Source organism: Tyto alba, unplaced genomic scaffold (genome assembly GCF_018691265.1).
Source record: "Tyto alba isolate M040663 unplaced genomic scaffold, T.alba_DEE_v4.0 Super-Scaffold_14, whole genome shotgun sequence".
Lineage (NCBI taxonomy): Eukaryota > Metazoa > Chordata > Aves > Strigiformes > Tytonidae > Tyto > Tyto alba.
Window position 1 is genome coordinate 13519514 of NW_024881276.1, and position 23368 is coordinate 13542881.

The 23368-nt window shown below is 35.5% G+C and overlaps 1 protein-coding gene across 1 annotated transcript in view; it reads right to left on the reverse strand.

Annotated features, from left to right (window-relative positions):
- The window catches only part of MAP3K15 (mitogen-activated protein kinase kinase kinase 15), a 91012-nt gene that overhangs the window by 18425 nt on the left and 49219 nt on the right, over positions 1-23368 (reverse strand). Inside the window, exons 7-16 of the mRNA XM_033010022.2 lie at positions 15537-15707; positions 14318-14430; positions 13119-13278; positions 12363-12513; positions 11850-11957; positions 10540-10589; positions 7492-7587; positions 5793-5880; positions 1884-2017; positions 1166-1293 (exon numbers count right to left, since the gene is read on the reverse strand). Of these exons, the coding sequence (XP_032865913.2) occupies positions 1166-1293; positions 1884-2017; positions 5793-5880; positions 7492-7587; positions 10540-10589; positions 11850-11957; positions 12363-12513; positions 13119-13278; positions 14318-14430; positions 15537-15707 (1199 nt within the window). The remainder of the gene's footprint in view (positions 1-1165; positions 1294-1883; positions 2018-5792; positions 5881-7491; positions 7588-10539; positions 10590-11849; positions 11958-12362; positions 12514-13118; positions 13279-14317; positions 14431-15536; positions 15708-23368) is intronic.

The window sequence follows — 23368 nt, forward strand, 5'->3', positions numbered from 1 at the left end:
ACTTAATGCCAGACAAATTCAGCTAAAGGGATTTTTCAGTCCAGAACAACAGCTTTCTAAAGTGAAGTTTCCTCAGAGAATCTTGCATAATCTGAACAGCTGGTTCCTTTTTAAGACTGGCTGCAGAGTTTAAAATATCTGAATTGGTTCAATAATATCTTGGCATTAGCAACTAATCACAGCACACTCTACTGTGCATATATGAATAGGAAAAAAAAACCTATGTAAACACCACCAGCTGATACTTTTAACAAGTGCAGGAAAACAAGTGGAAGTTTTGGTATAAACTCATCACATCTGCATGCATCACACACGTCAGAGTGTCTCAGCTTTCAGGTGATAAGGTCACAGGAATAAAAAAAATTAAACAACTTCCCTATGTTGAATGCCCCAGATGTATTTAATTACACTTAGAATGTTTGTGTCTGGACACTCCCTAAAAAACCTGAATTTTTTTTTTTTCCTGGTTTTCTTATTTCTGTTTTTATTTTGCAAATTATATTCATACAAGAATTTAACACTCATTCTGACACATCCTTGACAATGAAAAGCAAATAGCAAAAGGGAGATGGAAATATAACCTAGAGAGGATATAGAGGGACTTAACATCTTAAAATGTAGAGAAGGCTAGAGAAGCAAAACTGCAAATTATGAGCAAGGGAAGCATATAACTTTTATTTCTAATCTATCTAGGAAACAGCAGTGCTTTATATATAGCAGTTACAAAATAGTACTTAATTGCTCACTCAGTGTAATGGCTCAACAGAAATTTATCCTAAAAGCTCCAGTCATCATTCAGATGCTCAGGCTAAATGGACTATACAGTTCTAACTCCAGTATTTTATAGCACATGAGTATTTGATGCTAAATGGACTATACAGTTCTAACTCCAGTATTTTATAACACATGAGTATTTGACATTGAATACTTTTAATGACTTTTCTCTAGTTTTATAAGTATTACAGAAAGGGGAGAGGGTACTGGGACCTGTACACTTCAAATCTATTCTTTATATGAGAAGAATGCCACCTGTAGTTAATGCCGCAACAGAAAAGCCATACGCAGTGCACAAACATATTAAATGAACATCTACCGGCTTTTATTAAGTTTAGAGTCTCAACTGCTTTTGATTACTTTGAGAGACTAAGCTCAGAATGATACAAACCTCCTGGTACCTGCTCCATAAAAATCTTAATGTATCCATCTTCTGAAACAGATCCAAGATACTGGACAATGTTTCGATGCTTTAAATATTTATGCAGTGCTATCTCTTCATGTAGAGGTTGAGAATACCTATTGAAAAAAAAATAAATAAAAATCAAGGAGTATCTCATCATGCAGTAAAAGTTTCTAAACTACGCTTAAATAGTTTGCAAACAGAGTGGATTTTAGGAATATTGATCCTATTCTCAGCAAAGATCTTGTCCATGACCTTCAAAATGCAGTGTGACTGGCTGCCTATTCAGAAAAAGTACAGAGGAAGATCTCAGAAGAACTTATACATGCCGTTTTTCTGTATCTTTACATAGTACTGTCTTTGCCTCTGAAATTCCTTTTATGTTTTTCCCCCTCTTCCAAAAGAATACAAATGAGCTACAACTGCAACTTAAACCCTATAATATGTCTTATTCTAGAATTTATGATAGACATATAGATTATCAAACTGTATTATTTATGGCATAGATCATATATTTTCCAAAAAATAAAAAGTCCTTACTCTCAGAAAGATACTGTTGAATACTAGGAGGAAATAATAATTTAATTCTAATATACTGAGATTTATAAACTAACCACACAGAAATACATAATAAGAAGAGCAAAGTTTTCAGCAAACAACTGCAGTTTCATTAGCAATCTATATAGAACAATAAACTAGGTCTTACCTGCTGTCTCTCTCAGGTATTTCTTTGATGGCTATTCGGACCTGATTGCTAAGGTCTCTTCCAGCATAAACTATTCCATAAGTACCTTTCCCTAGAACAACCCTGTCACCATTCTCATCATAATCATATTCATACTGAAAGCAGAAAAGATAAACAAAGCAGCACATAAATTATTATGATTAACATTTGACATTACAGAGAGCTTTAACAGTTATGTACTATACTGAGTGAGCACAGCATCTAGTAGTTGCTGCAGTACAGCTGTCACACAGCACGTTACCTACCAGTTTGGTGCATTATACAACTTGTAAAATTTCTGTGTTACTTGCTTTCCAAAACAATCTTCCCTAACCAACTTTGAAATGCATTCACCCAAACAAGGAACAGCATTAAACCAAATTCAATGAAACAGTGCTGTCAAAAGAGCGCATTCAGCTTAAGAATTGCTGACAGAGCCTTCAGAATATGTAAATGTATGGAACATAATGTATGAATTTGAAACCAATGGTTTAATAAATAGATAAAAGTGACATTCTCATCACAGTGGGTGGACAGTTTTAAGACCCTAAACTCTCATTTGAGCTTAGCCCCAGCAAAGTTAATTTCTGCCATATTTCCCTGATTATAAGCTTTTCCAAAAGGCAGAAAAAATGCTCATCTTCTCCAAGGATGATTAAATAATTTGAGGTGGTTGTTTCCACTGCTGCTGAAACACTCTGTGTCATATTGCCTGCTGAATAAGTCACTGCTGGTTCACTGGCTTCGGTAAAGCTACACTAATTTACACCACCTTATAGTCTCGTCCCATATGGTGATCTTATCACAGAGCTCTCCTACTATAAATGTCAGTGAAAAAGCCTATTGATGAATGATGCTTAATGAATGTACATCCCAGACACTAAATAAAACCAAATTTCTTAAAAAAGTTGGGTTTAAGCAGCACACCCCTGATTCAAATCAAGGAAGATATTGCAAAAAACACTTTTGAAGACAGTTAAGAAAGGAATTGGACAGTTTCATAGCCTCCAATATTATCAGAAGTACACAGATATCCCCTAATATCTTCCCAAATCCAAGAGGATGTCCCATATGAGAAAACTGTAGAGTATTCTCTGTGGCTTCATATGAACTCTCTATTAAAAAAAATTCCAAACAACAAAATCCAAACCTTTTTACAATGGCCATAACTGTTGACATTTCTGTCAATGACTACTTGTTCTGCTTCATCCAATAAGACACTCATACAGAATGTAGCCTTGAGATCTATTTCTTTGAAGCGTCTTCCCAGTTCATACTGCAGCTCTGGTATTGCAATGTCCATGTGCCACTGACATTCCCCTCCTCTTCACCTCAGCAAAGATGGCAAGTTTCATGCTGCTGTATAGGACGTGCTAAAGAAAAATCGTCTGTAGTTTATCCTAACAGCATATTCTGCTCAGCGGAGCTAAACTTGAGTTAGCACAGCTTTAATATAGTTTCATTTTCCATGTTTCAGCACTTCACGGTTCATAACATAATCTTGTTATATGATAGGCATAACTAACCCAAAATGCCATATGTAAAACTTGTCAGGTTCTTTGGTGGGAACATATCCAGCTTTCACAGCTACCACATGAGATAAAACTGCAGAAAAAGGACAGCAGTCACATTGCAGAATTTAAGATTGACAGCAACCCTATCTGCAACAGACTGGTCCTAAGCCAGCTCTATAATTACTGTGGAGAAACCTATGTTCATTAGTCTGGGTCCTATGACACATGAAAATCATTGAGATTTATAGTTCAGTGCTAGTCAGTAGATAGTTTAATAGACTCATATATGCTTGATGCCACTTAACATTTGCTGCCTCTCTTTCCAACAGCTACAAAGACTGAATAAATCCCTGCTGGTTGCCAAATGTCTGAATATGTGATCCACTAGATGTGCAGTTCAACCATTAGGTATGAGTAAACAAGTGTTTGTAGCTGACCTTCTGTATGAATGTGGTAGAGCAGAGTCAGATCTCTAAGATACCCTATTTGGGGTATAGCAGGTACTCTTCAAATGACAGGAACTTCTTCAACATCAATATCCAGACGCAAATACCCTAAGGTAGAAAGAACTGCCAAACTCAATCTCCTTCCAAAACCTAGTCAGCTGTCGAACTAAACTGTAGCTGCTTCCAAAGAATACTGCAATCCAAACTGCGTAACTCCTTGGGACAACATTCTCATATGAATTCTGACTGAAATTATATTTTCTCTCCCCAAACTGCACTCAATGTTATTTCTTACTCTTCCCCAAATATAAACAGTTGTTTCATTAATGGTAAGAACTTCTGTTTTCTCTGTGCTTGTCAAACCCATCAAGACCATACAAAGCTGCATTTTCCATGTTGTCTCTTCTTAAATGTAAGATCTCAGGCTGCAGAAAGACTGTAAATGTCTTAGTTCATTTACAAGCTAAACAAATTAATCCTCTCCTTCTGTAGCTTAATTTCTGTTTTAATGTCCTGAACTGAGACAGTAAGTACAAGGTGATAATTATGAAAACTTCAAGATACATAGAATGATATAGCTTAAAGATTTAAAAGAATTTTCTGCAGTCATGTCTCTATACGTCATTGATTCATGAAGGATTGGTTCCTGCTGTGATTCTTCCAGTTCAGTTTTTAAAAGGCTCATGCCACAGTGAGCTAACTTCCTTTGAGAGACTATTATACACTTGAATAGACTGTGTTGTTTGGAGATTGTCCTGCTATTAGCTAAGTACATAAGTATGCAGTGCAAAATCTGCAGCTATAGATAATACTCTGTCTTTGCCAAGGCAAAGCCCCGATCCTAGGCTGAGACCACAGATGTATGTATTAAGATGGGCTTAATAGACATGCATATCTCATCCTTTTCACTTGAGGAGAGAATTCTGTGGTCACAGTGCACAAACTTCAGTTCAAACTCATCTTCCTCACCATATGCAATTACATTAGAGGGTTTTCTACTGTCTTAATCCTCTTCTGAAGCCTCAGGTACTACAAAAGGTTCACTATCATAAAGAGCAGCTCCAAATCATAAGCCTAAAAGAACTGCTGTACAGACACAATCAGGAGGATACCCAACTCAAACAAATGACAGTAGAGCTTTTACACTCATTAATCAGATTGGCTGAATTTGCTTGAGCACAAATAAAAGTTACAACATACTTTTTATGATGGCTCTTCAGATTTCAAAACTAATAGAAACACAGGATTTGTACTTAGTGCTACAAATCTGGACATTTCCTATGAGGCAGTGTGTCTTAGGAAGATATGGATTCACCTACCATAACTCAAGCCCACGTAAAATGTGAATAAACCTTTTCAAATCTTTCTTTATCTTCTGTACCGATTACAAAGAAAGCCTACAGCTATGAGGTTCCTAACATGGATGTTTCAGTGATAAGTCAAAAGCACAATGGATTAATCTGATCCTAAATATCTGCAAATCCCTGTGACAGAAAAAGTCTGATGAAAAAAGTCAAATGAAATTACATGGAATAGTAATAGTATCAGACAACAGCTAGAAAAAATGAGGTACCTTTGCTAAAGGACTTTTTCCTATAATTTATTTAGTTTCTTATCTTTTTTATCCACTTAAGACAGCTGATATCAGATGATTCTCATACACAGATCGTTTGCAACATAAAACAAGATCAGTAACACCCTTCATTAGGGATTTATGCAGTTTACAGTAGTAACAGGCTCACTTCATTAAAAATGTATTTTTTTCAGATGAATGCAACTCTTGTATATAAATTGTTTTGTAAGAGTTGAAATTTCATATACAATTAAAGAGTTTAAATGCTATTTATTATCTTTCTAGTATGCTGATATGAAAGTGCAGGGAAGACAGAGAACAGGTTTCAGAGTTCTTGGATCTTTCATCCTTGACATACCTCTAGTGTGTCACCATCTATTTCTCCTTCTAGTTCCAAAGTACTGCCAACTGCATCAGACAAAATTTCTTTCACCAACCCACAGAATCTAAAGAAGCAATAAATAGCACAGGATCAAAGAAAAATATCCTTTTAGAAGGAGATTAAACAAATTCTTTGCAAGGTGGGCTTTGCTTTCAAGCCAACAAGCTGACTAGCATGTTCATAGGTTTCTTTTGTTACTTACTTTCTCCATATTTATCCTATTTTAAGTGACGAAGAACATTAAACACACACTGAAAAGCCTAATTATTTATAAAATTATTTTATTTGCTATAGCAGAGCCCAATTCTTGCTTGTTATTGTAATTGCATAGTAAAATCTTGGTAGATCAAGCTCAGATATTTTTGCTGTACACTTTGATGGCAAGTGCTTAGTATGTCTTTGTCTTTACAAATATAGTTAGAGAAAAATTTGAGATATTAAAAAATTAAGTATTGAATTTCAATGGTTCAATTCAGTAGTGCTAAATTTGTGACATCGACATCATATTGGGTAGTTCTCCTTCTGTGTAGTGCTGAGAATTTTATTACCTTCGGTTTAATTTAAACATTCCTATGGACTTTGGTTGTAAGAGTGATTACTCAGTATTTCTGAAAATCAGATTTTGTGGTTTCTAGTCAGGCATCCAGAAAGCCAGGAATATAAAAGCAATATTTTTGCTATATTTTAAATGTTTTGAAGAACAGAATTTTGACTAACTTGATCGAGGGGATAGGATAGAGATCCCTAAGTACAAGACCATCTTTTCATGTAGTCCCCTGCCTGAGCCACTAACTTTTTTCCAAATTCCATAACAAATGGTTAACAATTAGTAAAAATTATTATGCAATATTCACATCTCTTGAATGGACTCCTGTTGTGCACTGAATAAGCATAAAAAATGTGACCATGTTTCATAACATAAATTGCGATGCCAAATTAAGGCTGAGCAGGTAACATTAATTTTGGTGTTTCCTATCTTTTATGCATTGCACTCTGCATAGCTAATAATTTTCTTAAACCTGATTTTACTTCATGTAATACATAAATAATAATTATTGCAAGAAAAATAAATATACCATCCAACCCCTAATATTAAGTGCATTAACAAATGACTCCTACTTCATTCAGGTTTATATGCCAAATATCTGTCCCCAGGTATTTGGTCTGTAAAGATTTCAGCCTGAAACTCAGTTAGCATGCTTACTGTTTAGAGACAAGATATCATCAGGAAGTATTTGAATACAGGCGCAGACAGTAACATATAGCTGTGACACCATATAAGCTAGAAATTTCTATTACACCTAGTTGCTCTTACTTAAATCAAACTGAACAGGTACATAAGGGAATCTAAACCAATATAGTACCTTACACGTCATGGCCAAGACACAGAAAAAGAAGATAACAGTTATAAATTAGAATATGCTACTTAAGCCTTTTCTCAGACCTAATGACTTGTAGGTAAACTAATCAGAACAAGCCAACAAGTGTGATGGGACAATGCTCTCATCACCTGAAATATCGCTGAGTTTAGCTCATTGCTTCTTCATCGAGAAAAAAGAAGAGAAGCAATAAATAAATAGTTTCTCAAAAAAACATGTCAGCTTTCACTTTTCATTAAGTCAATTCTGTTTGGGACATAGATCTCACGTGCAATACCCACATAAACTGAACTCACCTACTGCATTGGTTTTCTGTAGAAAAGTAGATTTGAAAGTCATCTGAATTGTCATGGACATAAAGAAAACAACATCGTTCATCAAACTTGGAAATGCTGTAAAATTCACATTGAGAAAAGATTACTTTGGATATAACTATTAGAAGAAATAGAGCAAGAAGAGGTTATTTTTTTTTAAATTATGAACACTTAGCAAACCTTTTTCACAGTTAATTACCTCAGAGAGGCAGTATGCAATTATATTTATTTTCCTTAAAACTAGAAGCTTTGAGTTTATTTAAATATTCTATAATCCTATCTCCAGTTTGATAAATGATTATACTACTGCTTACTTTGGCAAAATACTCATTTATCTGAAACACTTTGAGGTTTGATGGTTGTTCGCCTCCCCTTCCATTCTTACACAGTTCCATCAGATTTCTCGGTATTTGACGACACCTCAATGGAAACTGAGTTGCTTTGACACTAATCTAGCTATCAGGAAAGCCTTCTTTTTAAGCCTGACAAGTACATCTGGTTTTTACAATTCCATTAGTCTTACAGCAAAACTGAACTGGGAAACTCCTACAGTGTAGCAGATCCTTCACAGTATATACTTTTTATGGCCTTAATACTGAAAAAAAAGTTTCAGAATGACCAATACTTACTCCAAACTGCAGCAATAATTCTGACAAAGTGGTTATTTATTTCAAACTGTGTCATGTCAGTGTCATATATCTATCCCATCTAAATGCGCTGAATCAAAAATTGAAGAGGCCATAAAACATAGTATCAATATGAAAGTAAAAGAAATTAATCTCTTATAATTCCAAACACATGTACTTCAGTATTATTCTACAATGATGCCAAGTCATCATGCTTGTTAAGGTACTGTCATTATTTTTGTGCATTAAATTAATGAAATTGATTAGATTCTTGGCCCTATCTGTTTAGTCAAACTATTAAGATTTTACTTAGCCTCTAGTTAAAATACACAACTGTAGACTACAGTAAAGTTGCAGAATGTTGTAAAATCAACTTGATGTAGCATCATTAAGGGCTACATGGACAAATGTTCCAAAAAATTAGAATTTTGCCAGAAAGATTTTCAGAAATATGTGAAAATACACTATGCCAATCTGTAGCTTAGTTCTGGTATAGCAATTCCTAATGTAGCAAGGTAGATTAACCTGACATGAGAACTATGAGACAAAGCAAGATGATTCTTCCAAAGGCAAATATAGGATAGAGAAGACAGTATCTAAATAACAATACTGTATTATAAACAGTGTAACACATGATATATAAGATGCTATATATATAACTTCTTAGCATAAGTACTATTTAAGGGTTTTGACAGAGTATAAATTGACTGAGAGCACTAATTTTTTTTTACTAAAAAAATTTCAAAAGTATAGAAATTCTAAATCATCACATATAAAACAAACATCTAATTCCACTAAGTTTAAAAATATTGCCTCTTTGGGCTTTGTAATTCCCAGCAGTGGTTAAGAATCAAAGAAAATTAATTGCTTGCTTCTATTTAATTAAAAGTTATCTTTCTCAAAGATTAATTTCTGTGCAATGTGTTGAATGAAGGTAATTAATATGTTTCAGAAACACTATGCTAAGTTATGCTCAACCAGCTCCACAGACTTCAGTAATGACAACTTCACATCCACTCACATTGCACTGAAGCAGTAAAATAAAATATCACACTGAATTCATTTAAACTAAAACCTGCTTCTTTTAGAAGAAAATACCGAAGTCATGGTAGAATCTATTTCCAAACCCACAACTGTAGGCTTTCATAGAAATTATCACTGATCTTATTCAGAGAAATATTTTTTCACTGATCTTATTTGGTTAAGCAAATTATACAAGTTCAGAGAAGACAAACTTGGGACCTAAAATTTAGGTGCCTATGGTCAAAATCATGGCCCAGAAACCCTGTGCTGAGAACTACAGAACTCATTAGGTATCTGAATTTATGCTTGCACTTAAATCAGAAAGTGGCCCCAGCCAACAGCCATTTTCATCCCTAGAAAGGCCTAATCCACCAACTCAGGGAGAAGGCAAAGGCCCACCTCACATTCCCTGTGTTTACGGCTCCTCTGGTTCTTCCCACAGCCTGCATAATGCAAACAGAGAGCAAGAATGCCATAGGCACACTGCCAGGCTGTACAGATAGGTTTCATTTTGGTTTCTCTCCTCTTTCTCTGTCTCCCACCTTTCTGGCACCAAAGTAGCCCAACTTAAGATATATAAGCTAGCTTCTAAATGTAGTAATGTATTTTGCAGTTGTTAATATCAAATGCGATTGTTTTCTATCCTTTCAGTTCTCAGAACAATCTTGTTCTTTCTATATAATATCTGGTCTTCTTTTGTACTAATATGTACATCCATTTACTTGAGACTAATGTTTCCATTAATCTAGGCATCACAAAATGGAACTACTTTAACTGTGTAAAGGCTAGTCCTTGAGAAACTTCACCTGTAGTCTCCTTACAGCTCAAGAATTCTTTCCTTAGCACAAACTATGTCCATACCTCATTTAAGATTTTTCTAATAATCCAAGTTTTAGCTAGCAGGCTTTTAGATAGAGCCACATCAGAAACATTTCTGAATTCCAAACAGAAAATAGATAGCATGGCTTCCTTTTCTTAAAGGAAAACAGACACTTATGGAAAGAAGCAAGAAAAGCTATGGGCTCTTCCTTCCTTCTGCCCTCCATGTTTTTTAATGCAGTGATGGCAATAACTCCACTGAAAAATTTAGAAAAATATATAAAAAGCAGATACACAATTGAAAACATGGAAGTCTACCAGAGAATACACATAACCACAGCCCGCTCCTTAGATGAGTATTCCTATGACAAATGTACAGCTCTGCCCATGCATGCAAAGGCATACTCTTCTGTGTTGACATTTCAAGGCAGGTTGGACAGAACAAGCTTCTATAATAGGCAACACAAAGCAGAGATTTAATGCAGAATCTAGATTTCCCACTTAAGGGAAACATAACACATAAACAAAAAACCCCCACTTAACTGTTTTCTGACATACCAACCTTATTCCCCTAACAGAAGCAGCTGTAAAATTCCATTCATGAATCTGCTTCTGTAAAGAACAAAAAGCTATAATCAACCACAGTTTAATCTTGACTTACTATTTAAAACAAAGACACAGTATGGTAAGCAAAATAAAGTTTTTCCAACTTGTTTCTTTTCCTTTCTTTCCCCCTCAAATTTCAAATAAAAATTGATGTGTAGGTAAGGAAAGGCCATACATTGCTGGTTTACTCACTTGAGGTAAAATGAATATAAATGGCACAGGGTAGAAGTAAAGGCCACATTTCGTCATGTAAAATTAAATTTGAAGAATAAATTTTGAAGTACAATTTACCAAGCATTATGTTTTCACTCAGTGCATCAACGTTTTGTATTAAACATGGAGCAGACTATACCCTGCTCTTATATAGGTTCAATAGGAAAGGAAACTTCATGCATCTTCCTAAGAGGTACTGAGCCAACAGCTTTGGCCCAGGGAGCACACCAGAGGCAAAACAGAGGAAGGATAGCCTGGGCCTAGGACCATAGTCTTCCATAAATCTCTAGCTAATACCTGGATCTTATTTATCAGTGCCACATATCCACCAAGAATTTGTTTCATAAAGCAAAGTTGTGTCAGACACATTCACTTGAAGTAGTGAAGTAGAACAGTGTACTGGAAAAGAAGTTCACAGATCCAGGTAATTATGTGGTATTCTCTTGCTCTAACATAATTCTTTTCCACTTTGCCTCTCTACGTTTTTAGCGTATTCCCCACCTACATTGTTCTGATATTAAGGAGGGTTGGTGAAATACATTCCAGATTTCAAGTCTTTCAATGTGAAACTGAAATTACTTCTCACTTTTAGGAGATTACACTGTCGGTAACTGTGCCTACCCTGTTCCCAATCTCATGTGCTTTATCCAATAATCCAAGACACCAAATATTTAATCTTACGTCTAATCTTATAATCGTAAATTTTTAAAATATCTAAAACATTAAACACAATACTGGGCTTTATCTTTATTTTTTTATCTAGTTTTGAGCTGCATCTTAATAAAAATCACACAAATCTAATGAGAAATATTATAAGCAGACCAAATAACCCAAGCGCTTCTAAGAGACACAGTCAAGGCAAGTGAAATCTGAACTAGAGGTCAAAACCACTTGAGTTCTAATCATAGTGTCTCCTTTTGCTTTCTCTGAAAAAAGTCAACTTTCATAACTGCACAAAAGAGATATTGATGCTTGTGCTTTCCTCACATGCAAAAAAGTGACTTTAAGCTCAATGAATCAGAATACATGAAACACACGTGTTGGTAGTTTTACCATTTCAGTGGGAGACACATGCCACAAAGACAGAGATCTCTCGTCTGCTTCATTGTTGATTGAAACATATGCAGGCTGGTAGACTTTAGTTGGTTCTATCACCAAAACCTGAAAAGAGTGAACATTTTTCCTTAATAATCCATCAGCTAATACATGATATATTCAGATGTTCTGATATAGACAATGGGTAATGTCAAAGTAAGGCCTAAAAAATTTCCAGGGGTAGAGAAAAGGGCAAGACAGGGCAGGAAGAGGTTGTGTTCCTATGTACAACAAAAAAGTATTATCACAATCTGTTGTAGGAGACTTAAAAGTATTTCTTAGAATGCTTTTAGGGACATGGGTTAAATGTTTTTTATAGAGCAAAGATTAGCAGAATACAGGGTTTCGGTTCATGCAATGAAATTACAGGCAGTTAAGTATGTAAGTATTGTGTTTAGAGTCTTCCAATTCTTGTTATATCCTATCCAGAAACATAAGACATAAAAAACTTGTTTGGACATAACATCTTACTGGAAATCTCAGTCCATTAGTTGTTTCTTTCGTTGCCTCAAAAATTATATCTAGCCAGAAAGTCAATCTTTCTTGTCTAGGAGAATGTTCTATCGTGAGTTTCTTGAAACGCTGAATTAACATCAGATTCTGAACTAATGATTTCAAGTACCTAGAATGTATTGAATTAGTGAGTTAACAGAGAGAAAACAAAATTTGACCAGATTCTAAAACCACTTTACTGACTTATCCAAAAAATTAACTGAAAAATCAAATATACTTTTAAAGATACCATAATGGAAATTATCGTGTTGATTTTTACACATTTCTGGAAAGAATAGCAAGTTTAGTCAAAACCTTAGGTCATTAGCTCATATGGATGTTCATGAACAATATCTTTTTGCAAAAGGGTATAGTTATGTGAGTAGTTACATGGTGAATAGATTGGATATTATGAGGTAGAAGATGGTGGGCGAAGGAAGCAGCAGCTAGCTAAACTCTGAGAAGAATGGTTTCACAATCTTTTCACAAGGAATCGTCATTAATTTCCAAATTCTTTCTTATAAAAGATGTGTTCCAGTGGGATATAAACCCAACAATGATGGGTAATTTAATTTCTTATATTCCCCAAATAAGAGAACAGAGTATTAAGTGGGAGTTACAAACAATCTAAGATGGAAAAAATCCAGGTAAGTTGTCCAAGTGATTACAGGATTCTTAAAATTTGTGTATTTCCCCACAGTTAGGGTACTTGAGGTAAAGCTTTCTACCACATACCACATCGGAGGTTTCAGCTTAAAAAGTTTCTCTGCTGCTTGTACCGCTTTACCAACATCATTAGCCAGCATGCTCACACTGAAGAACTGTCCCACATCCCAGTAATTGTTCATTTTTTCTAGGCTTCCTTTTCTTCCCAATAAGCTGTTTAACCGTACACCTGTAAAATTTCAATTAAAACCCATATTTTTCTATCAGTAAAACACTAATAAGTGTTTTTTACTGGTAAGTTTATCAGTAAAAGACTAATAAGACTTGATTAAGCATTAGTGATAAAAATAAAGTCGACCAAGTTTTCCCCAGAAAAAAAAACCAAAACACTACCCAGCACAAAGGCTGGGTCTGCAAATAACATCCCAAATACAGTTCAGACAGTCAGAACTCCTACCATACACAATGTTGAGAAACCTCTTGTGCTATCTGTCTGGGCTATCTGCCTCCTGTTTCTCTGTGTAAGCTGCACATCTCTGTGTCCTCAAGATCTGCATCTACCGCACAAGATCAATGGCTAGAGACTTACACAAGTCTACCCCAGAGTAAGGTCTGGAGAGAATGATTTAAAACCATATTCTTCCCCCTTAAGGTTCAAGTATGTGTTTCAGAAAGGATCTGCTTCCAAATATGATTTTCAACTATTATCTTTCTAGGAAGAACTATATCTCTGTTTCTATCATATGATTTCTTTATAGACATACAGTGTTGTGTTCTAGTTAGGACCTACATGGAAGATGTGAATCTAAGTAAACAACTAGTTACTGTCCTAGTAGACCCTTCCAGGCGATACTTCCTGTGGATCTAATTCAGGGACAACAGAAACCCTGTGGATCCTTCCCTGGCATCCCTGAGGAGAGCTGGGCCGCACTGTCACTTCCTATCTTTGTCCCCTGTTGGCTATGCAATGGGATAATCTCTGTGGTGCAGTAAAGGCAGTTTACAAATAGTGCTGAAGTTGGTCCTTCCTTATTCCTCTCCCATCTCTGGGACCCTTTAGATTGGACAAGCTACTAGAAAACTGCTCCAAGGCAACAAGGAGAAAAATGGTCCTTCAAGATCCCTGTGTTTCACACTGCCATCCAGGACCCACCGCTAAACATCTGAACCGCCTTTCTGTCTATGCAATCCATCACTATAAGTATTTTGTTTTCTTCATAGGGAGAGATGCAAAAAACTTATCTGTGGCACTGTGTGTGGATATTTACCTATTTTTCTCAGTTCCATTGAGCTTTCAAACTGTTGTCCTGCAACAAGTAGCAAAACTGCAAGATTAATTCCAGAATACAGAGTTGACTGGAGTTCAAATCCTTTGCGGTACCTGCAGAGAATAGTTAAGAGCTCACATCTCACTGTACAGAAGAACAGAAATACTACAAAATTTTGGTAGGTGTTTTAAGCCATTAATTCAGCGTAAGGACTATATGACTAGTTGGTACTAGTGGCACTCATTGCAAAGAGCACTTGAGTGAAAGTAGCTTATTGTCTTATGGTGAGAAAGAATAACTTCTGCTTAGTTTTATGTCCTGCCACCTTGTGTAGTTTTGTGAAAATAAAGCAAACTGGTTACTCCAAAACTCTTAAATGCAATAGAACCTAATTTTATTATATTATTCATATGAGAAAAGCAATGAAAATATTAGTCTTCAGTTCAAGTTTTAAAAAAAAGGCTCCAAGACCTCTGTTTTAAAGCTTCGCAGTCACTAGAGGTAACTGAGCCAGAGCTGGCAAAGGCTGAATGCATGCCACTAGTTCATGCAGGATGAAGAGATCCCTCTGAAGCTTCTAAATTCACTGCTACTCATCCATGTTGCACTAACCACGCTGAGGTGATTTGGGGGGAAAAAAGAGAGTGAGAGAGAGGGGAGTATTTCACAGCTACAGTACAAGCCCACATTGCTAACATGATTGTACCCAGCAGTTTATATGATTATACAGACGTACCTATGTGAACAGTGTCTCAGTGACAGAATGAGTGCATGTGCATGACTTACTGTCTTAAGAAAATTCATAATGCATTTTATCAATATTTTTCTTTATATACAGTTGATCATTGCATTTCCTGGGGATCCAGTGTGGAAATCATCCTTGCACAGAGGACCAGTGTAAGTCCCATGATCTCACTTGTATTTCAATTTGGCCTTGAAGCAGATTATTTGCATATTTTCTCTACAAAGATGTGGGTGATTCATTGTTCCCCCCAGTAAACTAAGTGTATCATTCTATATTCATGATCGTCTATAAAGAGAAGCAAGGAAACATATCCGAAAGATCTGGTGCTCAGTAAACCAATTACTCAAACAGGACTCTGAAAAAAAAGAGGTAAGTAGAACAATTGATGTTCTAATTCTTACAGACCTGCTTTTCATAACCAGAAGTAAAAGTCTGAAAATGCTTTTAAATACTATTTTTTTTTTTTTCTGTTACCATTCAATGGCATGATCTCGACTATTGGTATCTTTACAGTCAGAATCAAGAAACATATCCTTGTAGATCCTCCCACATAAGCAAAACATATCTGGAGCAGGGTGATCACACGTCTGCAGGACTTGAAGCATAACTTGTAGTGCCTTCTCCCTGTCACCTGCATTATTTCTTCTGAAATAAAATACAGAGATTAAAATAAATGAATCTGGATCTGAAACAGTAACTGCAAGATGGTGGAATACCATTATCCCCTGTCTGTCCCACAACACATTCATCATTACTATATACAGACTTGACTTTATTTAGACTGATATATGATTGCTGGTTGATTGATAAAAAACAAATGTATTTTCCTATCATGGGACTCTAATTCTAGCTCACATAAAAACTAATTTGAGCCCAGAACTCCTCTCTGAAAAATCTGCCATCTAACTTGATTCCTCCCAGTATAAGCAGACAGCCTCTGCACACCCTGCAATGAGAAACAAGTGCTTGCTTTGTGTTCATTCCTGACAATACTTAACAAAACTGGCCATTTTCAGCATTCGAGCTGACAGCTCATTCGGCCATGCCCAAGATTTGTAATCTTGAATCCAGACGGTCCAGAGCCAATACCAGACAATACTAAGTACAGGAGAAGCCAGGTCAATCCTATTTTAGTCAAAAGAATGATGGAGCTCAATATGGGGCCTTTGAACTACAAGAATAGAAGGGCAAAATTGAACTGTATTTCTTTCTTAACTAAAATTCTTCAGATTAGAGAAAAATTTGGAAAACAATCAGCTGTCATACAGCTTCTTTTGACACATATTTAACAATCGTATCAATAGGAAATCAGTGATTAAATAACATTTAAATTCCTTATTATTATTAAACACATCGGAATTTTTGCCTCCCTTTACCTTGCTGTTTCTGTAACTTTACAATTCACTATTTACTGCAAAAAGTCACTTAGAGCAAACAAAAATGTCTATTTGCAAGAGTAATGCAAACACAGCTTAAGAGTTTAATAGGCTCTTCAAGACATTTTTTAATCACCAAAGGGATTTAAAATATTTACCAACCTCATTTCAGATCTGTTTACAATTTTCTGATCCCTACTCTAGGTATCCAAGAACAGGCTTACAAGTACTACGATTACCTTGTCAGCAATACCAGTAGCAGATAACTCTTTATGGTAAATTTATTATTTGGATGCTCTGAAAGGATTAATATTTACTGTAAAGTGTCTCAGTTCCTTAGGTATCCAGCTGATGCAATAAGACCAATAACAACACATCTGTAGCAAAATTCACACTTCTTTGCATGTTAGGTGATGGAGAACATCTAATAAGATTAAACAGATATGTAGCTAGTTGTGCAGGCTTTATCCTGCTTTTGATGTCACTGGCAGAGTGTAAACTTTCACAACGAGTACTTAAATATTTTTAAAGCATTTTTTTTTCAGATTGACTGTTGCTCTGAAATTAATACCAGTCTTCTCTAATGAGCACACAAGGGGAAAGTTAGTATCTCTTTTTTTTTTTAGTTTTAGAAGAAATAAACAGAAGTTAAATAGCGTGGGAGTAAATCCATTGCACGGGTCAGTGTGCTCTAACCAAACTGGTTCTGAGCTAACCAGATCCTCTCAGTAATAGTACCTAAATTTCACTGTTGTTAATACAAACACATAGGAAGTTGAGTAAACGGAGCTTAGAACAAAATTAAGCCATAAAACATCAGGCAAACGGGTCTCAGGTCATGTGTAACATTGTCACTGGAGTTGGCATATGTTCAAGCCTTTGTTGAAAATATAAGGAATGCACAACTAGTACCTAATTTATAGCACTTCTGCATAGAAAAAGAAAATTTAAAAATCACTGCTTCCCAGACAAGTCAATCTTTGACTCTAACTCTGCTTTGTATGAAAACAGGTTAAATATTAATGATAATATTAAGAGGTGTTACGTACTGATTGAAAAGGCATAACTTAGAAAGAAAATATATAATGCATAATGCAAGAAACTGCTTAAAGTGGGGCTCTGTGCAGATTAACACTTCTGGACATGAAAGGATAAACTTGCACACACCAAATACAATACCAGGAGCATTTCAAAGGGCCAAGACCTAAATAAACAGTGTACTAGAGGACTCAAAATAAAATTAAAGGCTTCTATCTCTTATAAGGAAAAAATCAGCATTAAAAATATATTAAATAAATAAAATTTAGCACAAGTATACACTAATATAACAGGATAATATTAAACAAAAATCAGTTTAGATATCTTTATATTAAACTCTGTTTTTCCTAGCAGCAGAATTTGATTTCCATTGGGCAATACAAACCCAATATACCAAATACAATAATCTAGAAATTTGAGAACAGCCATCGCTTTCTAAAGCAATCCCAAAAAGAGAGGGATAACCAAGAACAAACCAAAACAATGGAAAAATCTCATAATTTAGGCTACTAGCAATTTCTCTAAATTGATATGAAAACATACAGTTGGATAATATGAAGAACCTGTTATGCTGGACCAAGAGAGATTTCCATCTCTTTTTTCATACCCCACACTTTGTCAGATCTGCATGTTTGACAGCTTAGAATTTGTTTCAAGGTGTCTTGAAACAGGCCTGCAGTGTTATCAATACAGTAAAAGAGATTACCTTAAACCCTCAAGGCCAGAGCAGAATCCCAGTGGGATACTACATAAAGGACCCTACCAGTTCATTTTACTGCCCATTGGTTACAGGCCAGCTTGCACTGAAATACGTATGTTCCTCATGGTATCACACAAACTAGTCGCTTGGGGAACAAAATGCAATTTTGAAATAGGCATTTTTTCATTGTCGCTCTTCAACATACAATCTGCCAGCCTCTCCACATGTGGGATAAGATGCATCATACCTTTAACAAGTCTACATACACATGCAGTGAAAAGATGAGTTACTCTTTATGGTTTGTCTGGGTTTGGGGGAGTAGTTTTTAAAATCACTAATCACAATCTGAAAATTCTTTCAAAATACAGTTATACTTTTACAAAATATATTTTAATGGTAAATGAGCTAGAAAAAATAATACTACTACAATTTATTTAGAAACTATATTAAAAGAAAGCACATGCCTTGGGACCTGTTAATAATACTATTTTTTCCCCGATGGTTTCTTTGTTAGCATATTTTATTTCTCTCCCTACAAAACCTGCCTTGTGAAAACTTGCACAGAAAGCAGAGAAAATCAGTCTAAATTGTGTGAACACAGTAACTGCAAAAGCGACCACCAGTGAGGAAGGAGATCTTCAAGTTACTTCTAAATACTAGGGCAATTATGAAAATATCCTAGTGCTCAATAAAACACCACCAAAATCCCCCCACAAGCAAAATACTAGGAATGAAAAGGAAATGGACAGAGAGTAAAAATTAAAAACAACATGATGCCTTCTTAGAAATACCTGGCACAATAATCTTCAGTACTATGTGCAGGTTTAGGCTGTATTTGAAAAAGAAACTAAACTATTAGGATTAGGAAAAAAAAAAAAAAAAAAAAAAAAGAGACAAACAATCAATGGTATGGAATGGTTTCTGTATGAAGAAAGCTTCAATTAACTAAGGCTTTTCAGACAGAAATGACTATATAGAGGATTTTTTTTTCCTAAAAAAAATTTTGTCCTGCAAGACACCTCTATAGCCTGTAATCACTTCCTCTAAATTAGTCTCAATGTTCTGTTGCCAGTTTAGTTTTGCCTGATAGTTTGCACCTTCCAGAAACTGCTCACTGATTCTCTCACCAATTTGCTAATTTGCTCATTGCAGCATTGCCACATGATTTATCTGTCTGCTGACTCTACCATATTTCTTTAATCACAGACCCAGTCTTCCTACTTCTCTGACTACACAAGCCTCTTTCATCTGTCTCCCTGTCCTGCCCAACTATCCATTTCTCCTTTACCTCTCGGAATCACTCTGTAGGGCTATAAACCTGATGAAAACAGCTTAGCACATAATAAAAATAATTTTTTAAGTATGGGCATATAAATACCTATACTGAACAAGAGGAATTAAGGTGTGATCAAGTTACCTTGCAACTTCAGTTTTGTATCATGTGTTCTAATTTGCTGCTCTCCACTTAATCCCGGTCATATTTTGTATTAACCCAGGGTTGAAGTTAGACACTCTTACTCCTAATGACAGGTATTCAACACTTTCCTCTAAAGCCAAGGGACAAGTTGTAAAATGAAGCAATATCGCTTTTTCCAAAAAGCACAATACATTTAAAAGCTTTCTACTACTAAATTATGACAGGATTTTTTCCATCTCTCCCTGCTCCATCCTCACTTCTCCACACTCTCCTATCCCTCTCAGAAAGAAGCTGCTGTTCCATAACTTGTCAAGTCCAGTCACCAGAATTGTGGCTGGGATTTAGAAGCCCAGAGGCACTTTGTGCTGCTGAAACACGTTGGCTTGTTTCCATGGTGGAACAACTACACCACCAAGCAGTAGGTCCTATAGGATGAGCTGATGCTCTTTCCTTGTGTCGTACTTGTAGCATCCTCCATAGCTATTGATATTTAAGCGATCCGAGACATTCTCAGATTGAAAATTCATAAACTATTAATGACACCAGAAACACTCCCTCCACAAATCAGTCCTGTCCCCATCCACTACCCCCACAGTTCTCTAGACCTTTCCCCCTCCAAAGTGCAAGAACAATTTATTGAGGTTTGCTTAAGTTTGTTCAAGTTTTCTCTGAGTTTGTACTACTGGAGAGAGGTTACAAAAACAACAATCAATCAACTTTTGTAGAAAGCAGAATCTCTTTACAAATCTATCCTCCTTTTCCCTTCACAAATTTACTTGACAAGCACAAAAATTACCACTGCTTTCTCAGGAAGTCCCTGAGCCACAACTTGGTGGAAGCAGTGGGAATATTTAGGGAGATTTATCGCTATGTGTTTTCCTGTTTTCATACTCTTCCCCAGGTACATGCTGTTGATCACTGTCAGAGACAGGAATCTAGGCTAGAAGGAACTATGCCCTGAGCAGTATGGCCATTCTTACGCTGTTTCGCTCTCTTAGCTCTCAAACATTATCCAGAAATCATATTCATATCACAGCCTCTCACCTGGAATAACACTGCTGTACAGCAAAACCCAAATTCTATTTTCTTTCTTTCTTTTTTTATTTCATGGTTTCTTTCTTCCCCCTCACCTCAAATCCATTCTCTTCTCTGAATCCTCCTCTCCACTGAAGTCATTATAAGGAGTCCTAGTTTTAAATATCCCTAAACCAAAAATTCTTCCTGCTTCACAGGCTGGTTTTACCAGATTTAAAGCATTGGCATGGGTAAGGAGCCAGATCTACACTCAGTGAACCAAGTCTTTGTCTAACAATGTTAACAGGAACAGCATGGATTTAACTGGGACAAGAATTAGCTCTATCTGTAAGTAACAGCTAATATAATTTTTTTATTTTTTCACCTTTTTGTTCACTTCTTCCTCTGTATGGATTCTTTCAATCCGTCCAGCTGGAGAAGACTATATACTATAGAAAACCGCACGTCAGTGAAAAGTAACTCACTCAAGGGACTCCATCTTTGGTTTCCTTTATATTTTATGTTGACTTACTGATTTGATCTTCTCTTATTATTTTAAGGTCTCTATAAGCAGATTTCCTGAAGACCAATGCACAATAAATCAAACCATAAAAAACAATTTTGAAAACACTTCCCATAGAATAGTACATTCAAAAAGAGTAACCTGCTTTTTCCACTCCATTCCTATATGAATCTTGTTTATCTTCTGATTTCAGCCCTGAAGCAGCTATCAATAATTTACTGTACATGTTATGATTAAAAAACCTCTGGTCTTACTGTCACATTGCAGAGAAAATGTCAGTGAGAACTTAATCGGTCAGTGTAAATACAACCTTTCATAAAATAACTGGTCTTCATATATGATACTGTGTTCATTTATTATCATGTACAATACCTTTGTTTACAGTAACAGTAATATGTAATTAAGAATATGAATTTTCTTGTATAAAAATAGGACACTGTTAAATATTCCTTAATGACTCCATAGCAGATGATCTGAATTTCTGCTAACTGTATAGAAATCTACAACAGAAAAGGTTTTTAAAAATTCTTAATTATTGAGGAATAAAACAATTAATTTGAATTAGAGTTATTATACTTGCACTCTCCATTAAAACAAGAAACTAACTGGTGAGTTAAGACACATTCACCGAGGATGCAATTTGACTGTAGAACATTCAATATTTGAAAAAGTGAATGAGGAACACAAGACCCTAAATTGGGCTTTGAGACTGAAACTAAATTTGCAAGTCTCCAGTTAGATATGACAGTGAAAAAAAATAGCTTTTTTCCCTGCTTCATTTACACTTCAGGTGCTTCATGCAAGCCACTCACATAAAATGAGGGACCCCATGATGTGTTTTTTACTGAGTAATCACAGAACAGAACATTTTAAATAACCCAGTGTTTTTCAATGGGAATAATTTCCTATGGCTACTATTATTCACAATTACTAGTGATTTTCTATTTGCACTCTGTTACATCCTTCACTTGCTAATTGTCTTTTTAAATTATTGTATTGCAATATGTTGCTTGTTAGAACACAGTAGGCTGAATTAAATAACAGTGACTGCTGCTGCCCTCATCTTTAATATAAGCGAAGATAAAACTGCCTTTGAAAGAGACTGAAGTTTTCACAGCTCTGGCCTCATGCCAGGCCTGGGTTTGGCTTTAAAGTCTACCCTGTTTTGAACAGAATTTGGCATACCCTTTGGCCTCTTTGCAAGCTCCCAGAACTTGGTAACTCCAGTCCTGGTAAATAAGGCCAACTGGAAAATACTCCAACATAAGTGTACTGAGAATCATCAACAACTTTGCTATGCAGCCCTAAATTAGTGAAGCTGATCTTAAGCAAACAGCCAGCCGACAAGCACACTTAGCATTTGAATTAGCTATAAATATCTGTACTTTATCTATCTACTAAATATATACTACAGCAACAGGAAATAAAACAATAAAGAACAAACTAGCATGCTTTTTTTATTACTCTCTTAACCTGATTACAAGCAAGTAAAATTCACAGAAATGGATTGCAAAGCCTTCCTGTCCCATTGGATTTGATCATGATTTCTACTGCTCCTGTGACTCGCTCAATGCTTTTAGATAATTTGAAGCAATATAAAATACAGACTAGGAAATGGTTCATTTTACTCTAAAATGATTAAATAAGAGAAGATAATCTATAAACTATTTTTTTAGAATGCAATAACACAGTTATCGCTTTCTACAAAAGACTTTCTAGAAAACAATAGTAGGTTTTTTAAAAAAAAAAACCTTTAAGATCTTCATTCACTGTTTGATTTGGGTTTTTTCCCAGATGGATCAAAAATGTAACTGTTGCTTATAATTAATCCATCCTTTAAAACATTGAAATACTGTGATTCCAAACACAAATGGCATGAATATATGCATATATAATACATTGATAAAGCATATTAAACCACTTTATATATTCATCTCCCTTGAGAAGAATCTTGGGGGGTTTTAATTAAAAAAAAAAAAAGGGAAGGAAAAAGCTGTAATACTAGAGAACCAGTTTTAACACCACATCATTCATGCAGGTAGTATTTCTACCTTCTTTTCATTAATAAATCAGCCATTGCACTAGATATTAACACAAATTACTTATTGAGGCGTAGCTGGATTCATTCACACATTCAGGTTCTGCAAGACATCAAATCCCAGCGTGAAAGCTTCCACAAAGAACGGATTATTGACTAGCTTCTCTGTGTGCGAGTCTAAAAATTCATCAGTAAACACA